The 17,341-nt window shown below is 40.0% G+C and overlaps 1 protein-coding gene across 5 annotated transcripts in view; it reads left to right on the top strand.

Moving 5' to 3' along the window:
• ARHGEF9 (Cdc42 guanine nucleotide exchange factor 9) overlaps positions 1-17,341 on the top strand; it is a gene marked incomplete at both ends in the record, with an annotated part of 218,694 nt that overhangs the window by 177,744 nt on the left and 23,609 nt on the right. For 4 of the 5 annotated variants that reach the window (XM_082864062.1, XM_082864060.1, XM_082864061.1 and 1 more), the window contains one exon: positions 16,506-16,749. The exons of the other annotated variant lie outside the window; for it this stretch is intronic. In XM_082864062.1, the coding sequence (XP_082720188.1) occupies positions 16,506-16,749 (244 nt within the window). The remainder of the gene's footprint in view (positions 1-16,505; positions 16,750-17,341) is intronic. 5 annotated transcript variants of the gene reach the window in all.

Genomic DNA, 17,341 nt, shown 5'->3' with positions numbered 1-17,341 from the left:
GACCAGGGCACGAATGCGCGTCCCTGCATCTGCAGGTGGACTCCCAACCACTGCGCCACCAGGGAAGCCCTAAAGTGACTTTTTAAATTCACCATCTTACCCTTGGCTCTTTCTCCATAAGCCATTCCCTTTGTTCTCTTCCTCACCAAGTAGCAAATACCTCTGAAAGGGAATACTAAATCATGAAGCACCAGGTTAAACACTGTCATCTTTTCCAGCGTGGAACAGGAACCACACATTTGTTTTTAAGACCCCTGTTCTCTGTGTATACCAAATCTTGCATTAAATCTCTGGCTATTTGCCTTTGACAGTGGATTGAGGGAACAAATTGAGTTTCAAGTCAAACTGCCTCAATATTTGAGAATAAGCTTTAAGTGCCAGCTCTAGAACTGATAGCTCACTAGTTAATGGAGAAAATTACTGCCTTGGTCTGGACCTGGCCCTGGAAGAGAGAACTTTTACGAATCTGGAAATTGGCCAAACACCCAGCCTTCTTATTATCTACCCCCAACTCTTCCTTAGACGTCCATCAAATCAGGAGCCAGGATTTTTGAGGGTTAACTTATGTAGCCAAGGAAATTCTCAGCATATCAGTCATGTCACCAATAGGCATGTGCTCATTCTTCCCACTGAGCCATGCTTACACTCAGAACAACCAGTTGTAGAGAGACACAGAAAAGAGATTAGGAAGCTGGTTTATTTTAGCGTTGCCCACCACTCACACCCTGTTAATTTAAGCATCTGTCAGCCAAGGCTGAGATTACTTTAAGGAAAATGTGAAACTCAGCTCTGCAAAGTAGTAGCTATAGGAGACATGGCCAGGAGCCAGAACACAAAATAGTGAGGCAAAGGCTAGAAATAAAGGGAAGAAACAACATGGACAGTGAGCTAATTTTAGGAGCCAGGGGACAGCAGAAAACTAAAATGGAATGAGAGTCAGCTCCAGGCCAGCTAGTAGAAGCCAGTGATTAAGGAGAAACCAGAAGCCAAGCCAGCCAAGCGGGCAGGGTGTAGCAGGCAAAAAGAATGACAAAAACAAGAGAAACCTTGAAGCTAGCATAGCTTTCTTCCAATGGGAGCCTTCTTGTTCTAGCAAGAACCATGGCCTCCCCTTCCAGAAAAAAGCTATCCATATACCTGGGCCTTCTTGACTCTGGTTTCTCAGAGCATGAGAAGCTACAGTTTGATTTTTCAAAGCCTATTAAAACTAAATCTGATGTTTGTGTTGAGGTTATGGTTGAGGATTTCTATTTGGTACCTGCAATAGGCCTTTCTATTCAGCAATAGGGAGTAAATTTTTTTTTTTCGGTACGCGGGCCTCCCACTGTTGTGACCTCTCCCGTCGCGGAGCACAGGCTCTGGACGCGCAGGCTCAGCGGCCATTGCTCACGGTCCTAGCCGCTCCGCGGCATGTGGGATTTTCCTGGACCGGGGCACGAACCCGTGTCCCCTGCATCGACAGGTGGACTCTCAACCACCAGGGAAGCCCTGGGAGTAAACGTTTGAGAAATGACCATGGCACCAAAATAAGGTATAGAAAGAGACAAGGTCTTTGGTCTGCTGGATGGTTGAGGGACCTCTTGCCATTGCTATAAAAGCCTTTCCTCTTGAGGTAGAGCTGGAAGAAATGGATAAATCTTCCTGGATATGAAGAATCCTTTGGCAAAGGAAATCTACAGAGGAAAAGGGCCAGGACTAGAGCTGGGCGAGTAAGACACTCACCTCAGGCACAGAGTTAAAAAGGAGGCTCCAAAGCACAGTAATCCTTTTTACAGGGAAGAAAGGGGACAAGAAAGCTACGTAATCAAATGTGGCTGCATAAAGCTTTCTGATGAGTTCATATATAAAAAGGAGGACAAAACATGGGCCTGTAGCAAGTGGATATTCATATGTAATATTTTATATGTATAGGATATTTAATAGGAGTGACAAAGATTAGTTTCATGAATCTTACAATGAGTCAAAGTTAGTTTTTAAAGATTCTAAGACAATATCAATGATTTAAAAAGATCTTTTCAAAAAAAAGAAGAAAAAAGAAGTGATAGTCTGTAGTCTGGCAACTCTCTTCAAGGGACAAATAATTTACTATTAACACAGGAACTTAAAACCTCTCTGTCAAGGGAAAAAGAGACTGTAGTCTGGCAACTCCCTTCTAGGGACAAATAATTTACTATTAACACAGGAACTTAAAACCTCTGTCAAGGGAAAAAGAGCATAAACCTGTTGAGGGGGAATTTAAACCTAAGGTATCTGAGGTTGTAAGAAAGCACTTCAGTGCTCTGAATTCATTCTTTCATGCCATAATTATTGAACCCCTGCTCTGTGCCAGTCAGCTCTGCCTTCTTAGAGCTTGTAGACTAATGGAATTTAAGTGTAATGTAATTTAAAAATACATACATCACTGGGCAATGAAATAATACTCAGATGTCCTCAGCAGAATTGCTGTAGGTAAACTCAACGGAGTAATGAGTTACAGGAGATCTATGACAACACTATAGATGGGAAAATGTACCAGTTTTCAAAATATAAAAGATTCTAGGAAATACAGATTGACAATAAAATAATAATGAATCAACATTTACTGTGCACCTTTATGATTCTGTTCTAAGGCCTTTACATTCATTAACTCAATTTAATCCTTACAACAAACCCATGACGTAGGTACTATTATTTTTCCCATTTTAAATATATGTAAAGTGAGGTACAGAGAAGTTATATAATTTGCCCAAGGTGATATTATGTCTAGTGAGCAATGGAGCCAGGAATTGCATCCAGGCAAGCTGACTCCAAATTCTTCATTAGTAACCTCTATGTCATTATTGTCATTGAGCTTGTCAGAATTCTATAATAGATACTTTTTAACATCTTTATTGGAGTATAAATGCTTTACAATGGTGTGTCAGTTTCTGCTGTATAACAAAGTGAATCAGCTATATGTATACATATATCCCCATATGCCCTCCCTCTTGTGTCTGCCTCCCACCCTCCCTATCCCACCCTTCTAGGGGGACACAAAACACCAAGCTGATCTCCCTGTGTAATGCAGCTGCTTCCCACTAGCTATCTATTTTACATTTGGTAATGTATATATGTCAATGCTACTCCCTCACTTCGTCCCAACTTACCTTTCCCACTCCCCGTGTCCTTAATTCCATTCTCTATGTCTGCGTCTTTATTCCTGTCCTGCCCCTAAGTTCTTCAGAACCGAATTTTTTTTTATTCCACATATATGTGTTAGCCTACGGTATTTGTTTGCCTCTTTCTGACTTACTTCACTCTGTATGACAGTCTCTAAGTCCATCCACCTCACCGCAAATAACTCGATTTTGTTTCTTTCTATTGCTGAGTAATATGCCATTGTATATATGTGCCACATCTTCTTTATCCATTCATCTGTCGATGGACACTTACGTTGCTTCCATGTCCGGGCTATTGTAAATAGTGTGGCAATGAGAATTGTACTACATGACCCTTTTTGAATTATGGTTTTCTCAGAGTATATGCCCAGTAGTGGGATAGCTGGGTCATATGGTAGTAATATTTTCAGTTTTTTAAGGAACCTCCATACTGTTCTCCATAGTGGTTGTATCAATTTACATTGCCACAAACAGTGCAAGAGGGTTGCCTTTTCTCCACACCCTCTCTAGCATTTATTGTTTGTAGATTTTTTGATGATGGCCATTCTGACGGGTGTGAGGTGATATCTCACTGTACTTTTGATTTGCATTTCTCTAACGATTAGTGATGTTGAGCATCCTTTCATATGTTTGTTGGCAATCTGTATATCTTCTTTGGAGAAATGTCTAGTTAGGTCTTCTGCCCATTTTTGGATTGGGTTGTTTTTTGATATTGAGATGCATGAGTAGCTTGTATATTTTGGAGGTTAATCTTTTGTCAGTTGCTTCATTTGCAAATATTTTCTCCCATTCTGAGGGTTGTCTTTTCATGTTGTTTATGGTTTCCTTTGCTGTGCAAAGCTTTTAAGATTCATTAGGTCCCATTTGTTTATTTTTATTTCTATTTCTCAAGGAGGTGGGTCAAAAAGGATGTTGCTGTGATTTATGTCATAGAGTGTTCTGCCTATGTTTTCCTCTAAGTGTTTTATAGTGTCTGCTCTTACATTTAGGTCTTTAATCCATTTAGTGTTTATTTTTGTGCATGGTGTTAGGGAGTGTTTGAATTTCATTATTTTATATGTAGCTGTCCAGTTTTCCCAGCACGACTTATTGAAGAGGCTGTCTTTTCTCCATTGTATATTCTTGTCTCCTTTATCAAATGTGAGGTGACCATATGTGCGTGGGTTTATCTCTGGAATTTCTATCCTGTTTCATTGATCTATCTTTCTGTTTTTGTGCCAGTACCATACTGTCTTGATTACTGTAGCTTTGTAGTATAGTCTGAAGCCAGGGAGCCTGATTCTTCCAGCACTGTTCTTCTTTCTCAAGATTGCTTTGGCTATTCAGGGTCTTTTGTGTTTCCATACAAATTGAGAAATTTTTTGTTCCAGTTCTGTGAAAAATGCCATAGGTCGTTTGATAGGGATTGCATTGAATCTGTAGATTGCTTTGGGTAGTATAGTCGTTTTCACAATTTTGATTCTTCCAATCCAAGAACATGGTATATCTCTCCATCTGTTTGTATCTTTAATTTATTTCATCAGTGTCTTATAGTTTTCTTCTTACATGTCTTTTGTCTCCTTAGTTAGGCTTATTCCTAGGTATTTTATTCGTTTTGTTGCAGTGGGAAATGAGAGTGTTTCCTTATTTTCTCTTTCAGATTTTTCATCATTAGTGTCTAGGAATGCAAGTGATTACTGTGCATATATATTGTATCCTGCTAGTTTACTAAATTCATTGACTAGCTCTAGTAGTTTTCTGGTAGCATCTTTAGGATTCTCTATGTATAGTATCATGTCATGTGCAAACAGTGACAGTTTTAGTTCTTCTTTTTCCGATTTGGATTCCTTTTATTTCTTTTTTTTTCACTGATTGCTGTGGCTAGAACTTCCAATACTGTGTTGCATAATAGTGGTGAGAGTGGGCAACCTTGTCTTGTTCCTGATCTTAGTGGAAATGGTTTCAGTTTTTTACCATTGAGAACAATGCTGGCTGTAGGTTTTTCATATATGGCCTTTATATGTTGAGGTAAGTTCCCTTTATGCCTACTTTCTGGAGTGTTTTTATCATAAATGGGTGTTGAAATTTCTGAAAAGCTTTTTCTGCATGTATTGAGATGATCATATGGTTTTTATCCTTCAGTTCTTTAATATTGTATATCACATTGATTGATCTGCATATATTGAAGAATCCTTGCATTCCTGAGATGAACCCCATTGATCATGGTGTATGGTCCCTTTAATGTGCTCTTGGATTCTGTTTGCTTGTGTTTTGTTGAGGATTTTTTTCTTGTTTCTTGAGGTAGGATTATATTGCTATAAACTTCCCTCTTCAGACTGCTTTTGCTGCATCCCAAAGGTTTTGGGTCATCATGTTTTCATTGTCATTTTTTTCTAAGTATTTTTTGATTTCCTCTTTGATTTCTTCAGTGATCTCTTGGTTATTTAGTAGTGTATTGTTTAGCCTCCATGTGTTTATATTTTTTACAGATTTTTTCCTGTAATTAATATCTAGTCTCATAGCATTGTGGTTGGAAAAGATACTTGATACGGTTTCAATATTCTGAAATTTATCAAGGCTTGATTTGTGACCCATGGTATGATCTATCCTGGAGAATATTCCACGAGCACTTGAGAAGAAAGTGTGTTTTGTTGTTTTTGGATGGAATGTCCTATAAATATAATTTAAGTCCATCTTGTTTAATGTATCATTTAAAGCTGTGTTTCCTTATTTATTTTCATTTTGCATGATCTGACCATTGGTGAAAGTGGGGTGTTAAAGTCCCCCACTATAACTGTGTTACTGTCGGTTTCCATTTTTAAGGCTGTTAGCATTTGCCTTATGTATTGAGGTGCTCCTATATTTGCTGCATATGTATTTACAATTGCTATATCTTCTTCTTGGATTAATACCTTGATCATTATGTAGTGTCCTTGTTTCTTGTAATAGTCTTTATTTTAAAGTCTATTTTGTCTTATATGAGAATTGCTACTTCAGCTTTGTTTTGATTTGCATTTGCATGGAATATCTTTTTCCATCCCCTCACTTTCAGTGTGTATGTGTCCCTAGGTCTGAAGTGGGTGTCTTGTAGACAGCATATATACGGGTCTTGTTTTTGTATCCATTCATCCACTCTATGTCTTTTCCTCGGAGCATTTAATCCTTGTACATTTAAGGTAGTTATCTATATGTATCCTCCTATTACCATTTTCTTAATTGTTTTGGCTTTGTTATTGTAGGTGTTTTCCTTCTTTTGTGTTTCCTGCCTAGAGAAGTTCCTTTAGCATTTTTGTAAAGCTGGTTTAGCGAAGAATTCTCTTCACTTTCGCCTCTCTGTAAAGTTTTTAATTTCTCCATTGAATCTGAATGAGATCCTTGGTGGGTAGAGTAATCTTGATTGTAGGTTTTTCTCTTTCATCAATTTATTAAATATGTCCTGCAACTCCCTTCTGGCTTGCAGAGTTTCTGCTGAATGATCAGCTGTTAACGTTATGGGGGTTTCCTTGTATGTTATTTGTTGTTTTTCCCTTGCTGATCTTAATATATTTTCTTTGTATTTAATTTTCGTTAGTTTGATTAATATGTGTCTTGCTGTGTTTCTTCTTGAATTTACCCTGTATGGGACTCTATGCATTTCCTGGACTTGACTGACTATTTCCTTTTCCATATTAGGGAAGTTTTCAACTATAATCTCTTCACATATTTTCTCAGTCCCGTTCTTTTTCTCTTCTTCTGAGACCCCTGTAATACAAAAGTTGGTGTGATAATGTTGTCTCAGAGGTCTCTGAGACTGTCCTCAATTCTTTTTTTTTTTACATCTTTATTGGAGTATAATTGCTTTACAGTGGTGTGTTAGTTTCTGCTTTATAACAAAGTGAATCAGCTATACATATACTTATGTTCCCTGTCCTCAATTCTTTTCATTCTTTTCTCTTTATTCTGCTCTGCAGTAGTTATTTCCACTCTTTTATCTTCCAGGTCACTTATCCGTTCTTCTACCTCAATTATTCTGCTATTCATTCCTTCTAGAGGATTTTTAATTTCATTTATTGTGTTGTTCATCATTGTTTGTTAGCTCTTTAGTTCTTCTAGGTCCTTGGTAAACATTTCTTGTATTTTTTCCATTTTATTTTCAAGCTTTTGGATCATCTTTACTATCATTACTCTGAATTCTTTTTCAGGTAGACTGCCTATTTCCTCTTCATTTTTTGGTCTGGTGAGGTTTTACTTTGCTCCTTCATCTGCTGTGTATTTCTCTGTCTTCTCATTTTGCTTAACTTAGTGTGTTTGGGGTCTCTTTTTTGCATGCTGCAGTTTCGTAGTTCCTGTTGTTTTTGGTGTCTGCCCTCAGTGAGTAAGTTTGCTTGAGTGGGTTGTGTAGGATTCCTGGTGTAGGGGACTGGTGCATTTCTTGTGGTGGGTGAGACTGTATCTTGTCTTTCTGGTGGGCAAGACCACGTCCAATGGTGTGATTTTTGGTGTCTGTGACCTTACTATGATTTTAGGCAGCCTCTCTGCTAGTGAGTGGGGTTGTGTTCCTGTCTTACTAGTTGTTTGGCATAGAGTGTCCAGCACTGTAACTTGCTGGTTGTTGAGTGGATCTGGGTCTTAGTGTTGAGATGGAGATCTCTGTGAAAACTTTCGCTTTTTTATATTACGTGGGGTTGGAAGTTCTCTGGTGGGCCAGTGTGCTGAACTCAGCTCTCCCACCTCAGAGGCTCAGGCCTGACACCCAGCCCGAGCACCAAGACCCTGTCAGCCACTTGGCTCAGAAGGAAAGGGAGAAAAAGGAAGAAAGAAAAAAAATATTGTTATTAAAATTAAAAAAATATTATTTTAAAAAAGTAATATAAAAGAAGAAAGAAAGAAGAGAACAAGCAAACCAAAAAACAAATCCATCAATGATAACAAGTGCTAAAATTTATGCAAAAAAAGAAAATATCCCAACAGACAGAACCCTAGGACAAATGGTAAAAGCAAGTCTATACAGACAAAATCACACAATGAAGCATGCACATACATAGTCACAAAAAGAGAAAAAGGAAAAAATATATATGCAAAAAAATGAAGAGAACAACCAAATCAATAAACAAATCTACCAATGATAATTAGCTCTAAATACTAACCTAAAATAAACATAAAACCAGAAACAAATTAGATGCAGAAAGGAAACCCCAAGTCTACAGTTGCTCCCAAAGTCCACCACCTCAATTTTTGGATGATTTGTTGTCTATTCAGGTGTTCCACAGATGCAGGGTACATGAGGGTGATTGTGGAGATTTAATCTGCTGCTCCTGAGGCTGCTGGGAGAGATTTCCCTTTCTCTTCTTTGTTTGCACAGCTCCTGCGGTTCAGCTTTGTATTTGGCCCCGCCTCTGCGCATAGGTTACCTGAGGGCGTCTGTTCCCCACCCAGCCAGGATGGGGTTAAAGTAGCAGCTTATTAGGGAGCTCTGGCTCACTCAGGCCAAGGGAGGGAGGGGTACGGAATGCAGCACAAGCCTGTGGCATCAGAGGCTTGTGGGACATGGCAACAGCCTGATGCATGCTGTGTGTTCCCCCAGGGAAGTTTTCTCTGGATCCCAGAACCCTGGCAGTGGCAGGCTGCCCAGGCTCCCTGAGGGGAAGTGTGGATAGTGACCTGTGCTTGCACATAGGTTTCTTGGTGGCTACAGCAGCAGCCTTAGCATTTCATGCCCATCTCTGGTGTCCGAGCTGATAGCCGTGGCTTGCGCCAATCTCTGGAGCTGGTTTAGGTGGTGCTCTGAATCCCTTCTCCTTGCTCATCCTGAAACAATGTTCCCTTGCATCTTAGGCAGTTCCAGACTTTTTCCCAGACACCCTCCTGGCTAGTTGTGGAGCACCAGCCCCCTTCACGCTGTGTTCACGCAGCCAACCCCAGTTCTCTCTCTGGGTTCTGATGTCCAAAGCCCAAGCCTCAGCTCCCAGCCCCACCCACCCTGGCTGGTGAGCAGACAAGCCTCTCAGGCTGGTGAGTGCTGGTCGGCACCGATCCTCTGTGTGGGACTCTCTCTGCCTTGCCCTCCGCACCCCTGTTGCTGTGTTCTCCTCCATGGCTCTGAAGCTTCCCCCCCACCCACCTACCATCTCAGCTAGTGAAGGGACTTCCTAGTGTGTGGAAACTTTTCCTCCTTCAAGCTACTTCACAGAGGTGCAGGTCCCATCCCTATTCTTTTGTATCTGCTTTTTCTTTTGCCCTACGCAGGTACCTTGGGAGTTCCTTGCCTTTTGGGAAGTCTGAGGTCTTTTGCCAGCATTCAGTTGGTGTTCTGTAGGAGTTGTTCCACAATGTAGATGTATTTTTGATGTATTTGTGGGAAGGAAGGTGATCTCCACATCTTACTCCTCTGCCATCTTTACAGTCCCTCCTATAATAGATTATTAAAGAGTTGTGAACATTTAAAAGGAGGTACAGTGACAGGGACTCTCCATTGGTTTCCTAAGAGCAGGTCATGTCACATAAAATCCAGCTTCTATCTTGCCAGTAACTAGACTAGTTGATGAGAGGGTTGCACTAGACAGAAGATATCAGGATTTCACCCTGGCACTTCAGATTTTCTTCAGTTTCCTTGCAGATAGAAGCAATGTGGAGTGGTAGAAAAGCATAAAATTTATGTTCAGACAATTTTGGGCTCATTAGTTCCAGTGCTCACTAACTACATGACTTCAAGCAAATGACTTCACTTTCTCCACCTTCACTTTATCATCTGTAAAATGAAGATAATAACTACTCTACAGGATTGTTGTGAAGATTAAATGAAGTCAATGCATGTAAAATGCCTGATAGAGGGCCTGACACCTAGTGGGTACTTGTTAATCTTAGTCTTCTCCCACCCCAATAAATAACTAAGCAGCCTTGTAAGATAGTGAGGTCTCTGTCACTAGATGTAACCCCAAATGTGCTAGATGATTTCCTGCCAGAAATAGTATGAGAGATTGATAGACCCATCTGATCCCTGAGATCATTTGGCCCAGTTACTAAATTCTCATCCAGTCTTAAGATTCTCTTAATTCCCAATAAGTTAAGCCAAAACTTCCCCATTTTGCACATTGGAAGTTGGGATTGCATGTACCACTTAGAACAGCTTGAAGAAATTGTAGCTTGTTTCAGAGTGTGCATGTATGTGTGTGAATATATATATGAAGATACTTTTTAAGTGACCATTATAGTAGGTGTGAAATGACACCAGTGGCTTCTAAGTATGTGATACTTTCTTTAATTTTTGCCGCTTCCCTCTTTGTTTGTCACTTTTCTTTTGTAAAACCTGATAAGACTCTTTTTTCTCTTTCTTCTTGTCCTTTATGGTGTCCTTAATGTCTCTGCTCCCCTGAATCTTATTGCCCTGCTATTTTGGTTAATAATGTATTTTGTTATTTTCCTCCTGAGATGATTATATTGAACATTACTTTGTTGCTTTGGGGAATTTATCTCTTTTTTTCATTTCTTCCCTTTCACTTTTTACTGAGGAAGAGAGGAGAGCCCCTTTTACTTCTCTTCAATCAATCATCCGCCAATATTCCTACAACACTGCAGTTGCCTCTAACAGCCTTTTCCCCATTTATCATCAATTGTGCCAGTCTGGACATGCTCTGTTGTCCTCTGTGTCATAGCTGCTCAGTATTTATGTCACTTTCACCATATACTGGGAGAATCAGAACTAAACAGAGTATAAAGATGCTGGAGAGAGGATTTCTTCTATTCATGGAACTTTCTGCATTTGGACCATTTCTTTGTGCACTAAAGGGCCAGACTTGGAGAATGAGCCATTCAGGACAACTCAGGAATGCAACAGTAGCATCAGTGACGGAATAGAGCAGAAAGAAGATTTCTGCTTTAAAACCAGGGGTTGTAAAACCAGGACACCTGAGTCCTAGACTTTGTCTCTTACTAATTTGTCTTACTTTGGGCCAGTTCTTTAACTCCTTATTTTTATCAGTGTCAAATCAGGCTGATGACAGAATTCATCTCAGGAGGCTTTGAGGAGAATCACCTGAAGTATTGGGAAGTAGTAAAGTATAATGTCAAGAGCATGGGTTCTAGGGCCAGACAAGAGGCCACCAATTTCCTTTTTCCCATCAGTTGTGTGACCTTGGACAAATTCTCTGTGCCTTTTATTATCCCCTCATTTGCAAAATGGGAACCATAATAGTATCTACATGGAAGGGAGGTTGTGAGGGGTAAATGAGACAGTACAGTTGCAGTGCCTGGCACACAGTAAACTTAATAAATATTAGCCATTGATTACTGTATATGCAGTGTTACTAATCATTCATTCAGCACATTTTTATCGGGAGGCAGTATACACAATGGTTAAAACAAGCACAGATTTTTAGAGCCAGATAGCCTAGTCTCAAAGCCCAGCAGTGCCATAAATGGTAGCTTTTATTCCTCAGCAGGTTTCTTAACTGCTCTATGTCCACAGTTCCTCATAAAATCGGGTTATACCAGAACCTAACTTGTAGGATTGTTGTGAGAATGATTTAAGTTAATAAATGCAAAGTGTAGCTGCCAAGAGATGAACACATAAAGAAAACGTCATACACACACACACACACACACACACACACACAATGTAATATTATTCAGCATTAAAAACTAAGGAAAGTCTGCCATATCCAACAACATGGATGAACCTGGAGGACACTATGCTAAATAAAATAAGACAGAGAAAGACAAATACCGTATTATCTCACTTATATATGGAATCTGAAACAGGCCAACTCATAAAGGTAGAGAGTAGAATGGTGGTTGCCATGGACTCATGGGGGTGGCAGAAATGGGGATATGTTGGGTAACAAGGGTAAAAACTTTCAGTTATGTAGGACAAATAACTTCTGGAGAGCTAATGTACAAATGGTGACTATAGTTAGCAACACTGTATTGTATAATTGAAATTTGCTAAGAAAATAGATCTGAAGTGTTCTCATCACAAAAAAAAAAGGTAACTATGTGAGATGATGGATATGTTAATTAGCTTGATTGTGGTGATCATTTCATAATGCATACATATATCAAAACATCACATATTACTCCTTAAATATATACAGTTTTGTCAATTATACCTCAGTAAAGCTGGGGGGAAATGCAAAGCATTTAGAATAATGTCTGGCACATAATATATGTTGGTTAAGTGTTCACTGTTGCCATTGTTGTTGTTATTATTTTGTTATTATTAAGTATGTACTGTAGATGCTGGAATACAATAATGATAAAGACAAATCCAGTCCCAGCACCATGTGCCTTCCCTAGTATCTGAGATAAAACCAGGTTGTCAGGCTAGGGGTGAGTAGCCAGGGCCCCCTCTAAAGAGCTAGGGAGAACCTTACTGACAAGCAAGTGAGGCAGTCTGCAGTCCTGAAGAGCTGCATTCTCCAGATTGTAGCATCTGTCATTTGTATAAAATGTCCTGCAGTGTTTTATTAAACCCCATGAATACCCAGTGAGGCCAAATTCAAACAGCTCCCAGCTGTTTCAGTCATGTAATGTGAGGGACAGGGGTGGGCTCCTTGTTGGGGCTATGGCTAGGGCCAGGGCCAGGGCCAGAGTGCTTTGGCTGCAGACTGCCAGGGCCCTACTAGAGAAACACTAACTCCCTTAATCTCCTCCAACTTGGATGAGTGGAAAGGAAATGGAGGAAGGCTGCCATCCTATTAGAAACAATCCCATTTAGGCAGATAACTTGTGATGACCCAAATAGCATCTGTGGTGAGCACCTATTCACCATGTCCCTTTGAAAGCACTCAGGCCACAATTAACAATTGGCATTTGGGCATTCTGGTCCCAGTAGTACCACAGGTAACTAGGGCTCAGGAGGGCTTTGCCCCCTTGTTATGTGTAGAAGCTGAGCAGAAAAACCTCTGAAACTTTATCAGCTGTCCTTCCCTGGATAACTCCTAAGTGAGGAAAGACCAAGGAAGGCTCAGTGCTGGGCACAGCCTGAATGGACAGACAAAATTAAAAGCTGTAAAACAGAACTAATGCAAATTCACTAGTGTGGTAACTGAGTGCCAATTGTATAAGGGTCTTCATAGTCAGTGCTAGCATTCAAAAAAGGAAAACCATAGTAACTTGAGCTGGATGGTGCAATCAGGGAAGGCTGCTTTGAGGAAGAAGAATGTATGACTTTGATCTTGAAGGCTGGAAGGATTGAAATAGGAGGCTTCTTTGGGGGCAGAGAGGGGATGTTAGTGTGAACCTAAGTATAGATCTGTGATTTTGGTGAGTGAGTGGCAAACAGTATTTGCCATCCACCACTACCACCACCCCTACACTGAAAGGGTATATGGAATTTCCAGAGACAGTGGGGTAGCTATGTAAATTTTAAAATATTCAGAATTACTTTTGCTGTTTTTTTTTTCAGTCACAATATTTAACTTATTTTGAAAGTTTAAATGAATTAAAGGAGGCAGTGGGATTTTTAGATTTATCAAAAGGAGTTTTAAAGAGCTATGAAACACTGATCTAGAAGAAAGAAAGCTCAGCACCATGTTTATCAGACAAGGCTGGCCTCATGACCTGGAAACTGAATGTTTAGATTTGAGCTTTACAATTTTACAAGGTGAGAATGACTCTCCTAGTTTTATAGTTGAGGAAATCGAGGCTCAGTGAGGTTAATTCATTTGCCCAGTACAACACAGCTAGTTGGTTAAGCAGCTAGGATTCAAACTCAGAACTTCAGGCTCTAACTCATGTTATTTCCACCATTCCATGCTGCTTGGTGGCCTTAGCTACCCTTTCTGGTTGGATTTTCTGAACAGTGGATCATTCTTAATCATTCCTATCACATTTCTACACTTGGCTTTATGACTAATCTGATGCCTGAAAACTCACATTCAACGCTGGGGAGCCAGAAAGGGCAGGCAAAGGGAGAATTTTAATGACACATCCCTCTAGCCCTGCTCCCGTGCCACAAACATTGAATTCTTTCTCTTTCCTTATTATCGTTAAATACCTAAAGAAACAATAGGAGGTTCAGTTGATGCTTTAAATTTACCTCCAAGATCGTATACATTCTTTCCATTTTTGGAAACTAGTAAAGATTTTTAAGGCTAACAATGATTATGACGTTCCAACTCAGAGGGAAAGGAAGCTGCAGGCTGAAGTTAGGAATAGAGGGTTGAGCCTGCCCATGTTCTAGCCAGGTGGACACCCACCTATTAGCTGTGTGGTCCAGGTCTGTGTGTATTTGTATTATGTATTGTAAGGCAGGTTTCAAGACTTTACAAGATCAAAGTAGTTTACATTGATCCATTCTCCTCAGCTTGTTCTGCTTTTGTAGTTATATTAACCTGACAGGGCCTACTTTTTATGCATATGTTTCACAAAGTGTTCCTGGGGATTATGGAAGTCAGCGCATGGGTGCCACCACATCCTTTTGGCAGGACTGAGCTTGTCCACTTTGAGCATGGTGAAAGGAATCCAGGCTCTGAAACAAGCTTGGAGCTACATTGTCCCACTCCATACAGCAGACCTCTCTCTCCTATAAACTTGATGCCAAGGTTACCCAACAGATCAGAACCCATCTGTACTCAAAAGCCTATTTATATGCATAATCACTATGAAAGGAAGAAGAACACCATGATTGTTATTTTTTGCAAAGCAATTTATCAACACCTGTATTTCCCAGCCTGGGGCTTTGAGATTGATAGAGCTATGCTGGGAATCCTTAAAGACAGCCTTCCCCAGCCCTACAGAAAAGTGGAGTTTACCATGCAGTGTGAAGAGTTAGGACTGGGAATGTGAGTGGCCAAAGGCAAATTCTTTGCAGGTAACCTGCAGCTGCGGACTGTGAGGCATGTCAGACAATTCAGTAAAATGGGAATAGTTTAACCAGACCATGTAATGGTAATAAAAATTAATGAACATTTCTGACTCTATCAGATAGTCTAGAAGGCCAAATATAAGCAGAGAGGAGGGAGAGTTGGCCAGAAAGGGCCCCTGCTACTAGTAGAAGACATCTGTCAGAGCAGGGCTCACTGGGGCCCTCCTTGGACAGACTCAGCCATATCACATGCAGCAGTAGGTGTGTTTTCAAGGGAAGCTGAGGGCAGTGCTGAGAGGAGGAGGGGCTGAAAGACCATTGTGAGACAGTTACTTATCAGACCTTACATTCCACAGACCCACAGGTCATTTCATCCACCTCTCTGTTTTTCTTTTTTTAACTTATGAAATTCTTGATATTCAAAAAGATATAAAAACAATATAATGAGCACTTACTATCCAACTTAAGAAATAAATCATTACAAATACAGTCTTTATCCTCTCCCTCTTTCCTTCCCTTCCTTTTCCTTCTTTCTCACTTGTCCCCATTCTCCTCTCTGTACTCTCTTGAATTTGGCATGTATCATTGTTGTATATTTTTACATAATTATTGTACATATGTATGTATGCCTAAACATTAGATGGCATTGTTTTGTATGTTTTTAAACCTTATATAAATGGAATAGATATAGATGAGATAAAGCTATATAGAAAAGAAACCAGGGGAATGATGAGCATGTGATTCAATATGGAGGTTGCCTTGGCGTCGTAGCTTTTGGAATGAGCAGTAGGTTCACCAAAAGTTAATACATCATTAAAAGTAAGTAAGTAAGTAAATAAATAGAGAAATCAGAGCACTATGCATTGAGTAATGATGAGTGTCTCATGGACTGAGAATTGGGATTCACTTCTGCATACCCAAGAACAAAACAAAAATCATAACAGATAGGAAATATACTATTTGTATCCAACTACAACTTTTATTTTTCTCACAGAATAAGATTTGTGAGATTCATCCATGCCAATATATGAAGCTTTATATTCACTTTCCCCCCATTTCTCCTGCTAGACTAGGCCTTCTCCAAAACTCCCCGGAGTGCTAAATGTTCAACCTTCCCTAAGTAATCTTTCCTGGCCAGCAGCCTGTGGCCACCTAGCTACTATTATCACTCATCTCCCCTCTGATATGTAAGTCTCATTGGCTTGCTTGGATTCCTGAGTATACTGCACGCAACCAACCAATTCATTTCATACTTCTGGAAGGCTTGCAAATATTGTGAAAGAGGAAAAGCCCTTGCTAACTGTGCTTGTGTGACTTACTGCTTCCTACTTCCCATCAGCAGTCTTGCAAACACATACATGGATTGAGGCTGAGGTCTGAGACAAACCCTATGGATGTAAGCCAGAGGCTTTCTCTAAGAGCATCTAGTTAACCAACTATTAGTGTCATACACTAAGCTAACCTGCCCAAATTTAGACCAAACCACCCCTCATTGATACTCCAGAACAATGGCAACGTTAGCATCCTGCTACACCCATGTGCCGAGTCTCCTGGTACCCACTCTCCACATACCTTCAACAAAAAGCCTTCTCTTTCTTCCTACCTAGGACCTGATCCGGAGAGACATCCTGTACTACAAAGGCCGCATTGATATGGATAAATATGAGGTAGTTGACATTGAAGATGGCAGAGATGATGACTTCAATGTCAGCATGAAAAATGCCTTCAAGCTTCATAACAAGGAAACTGAGGAGATTCACCTATTCTTTGCCAAGAAGTTGGAGGAGAAGATACGCTGGCTCAGGGCTTTCAGAGAAGAGAGGAAAATGGTGCAGGAAGATGAAAAAATCGGTAAGTGACCTGAGAGGAGAAAGAAGAATATGGCTATGAAGAACATAGTGAGTTAAATTAGTTTTCATTTTTTCAGAGGCAGAGAAGATTTTCGTTGCAAACTAACCTAATCCACTTTGGTGGTCCCCTATTATTAGGTTATTTTTGGTAGATACCAATAGTTTCTATTAGTCAAGGTTAAGTGATAGAGGTTGGTCTCCCCTACATTCTCATTACTAGATAAGATTATTACACTGAAATAAAGCCTCAGGCTCTATTCTCCCAAACATACAAAAATTTATTAGCAAACAAACACAAAAGCAGTCATAGAGCCTGTTCTGTATTTTCAGTGAAGTCCCAACTCTGTCCTTAGATACATAAGAAACAGCATCTTCTGTAAAAAGGTTAGGTTAGTCGAGGCAGATTTGGTAACATATAGGATTCAGCTAAGTTCCTAGTCAGAGTCTAGTGACAAAATCCTCTGACAAGGGCCAAAATATAGTACCCATTTTCAATCTTAAACTTCAGGCTTCCTTCTGAAGTGTATGTATAGGCTGTAGGGTTCACTGAATTCTTATACCTAGTTCTTGTGAGGGCTAAAGTGCCTGTAAGA

Source organism: Leucopleurus acutus (assembly GCF_964270905.1).
Source record: "Leucopleurus acutus genome assembly, chromosome: X".
In the NCBI taxonomy this organism is placed as follows: Eukaryota; Metazoa; Chordata; class Mammalia; order Artiodactyla; family Delphinidae; genus Leucopleurus; species Leucopleurus acutus.
Note: the sequence above shows the minus strand (reverse complement) of the source record. Positions and strands in the feature narration are given on the sequence as shown.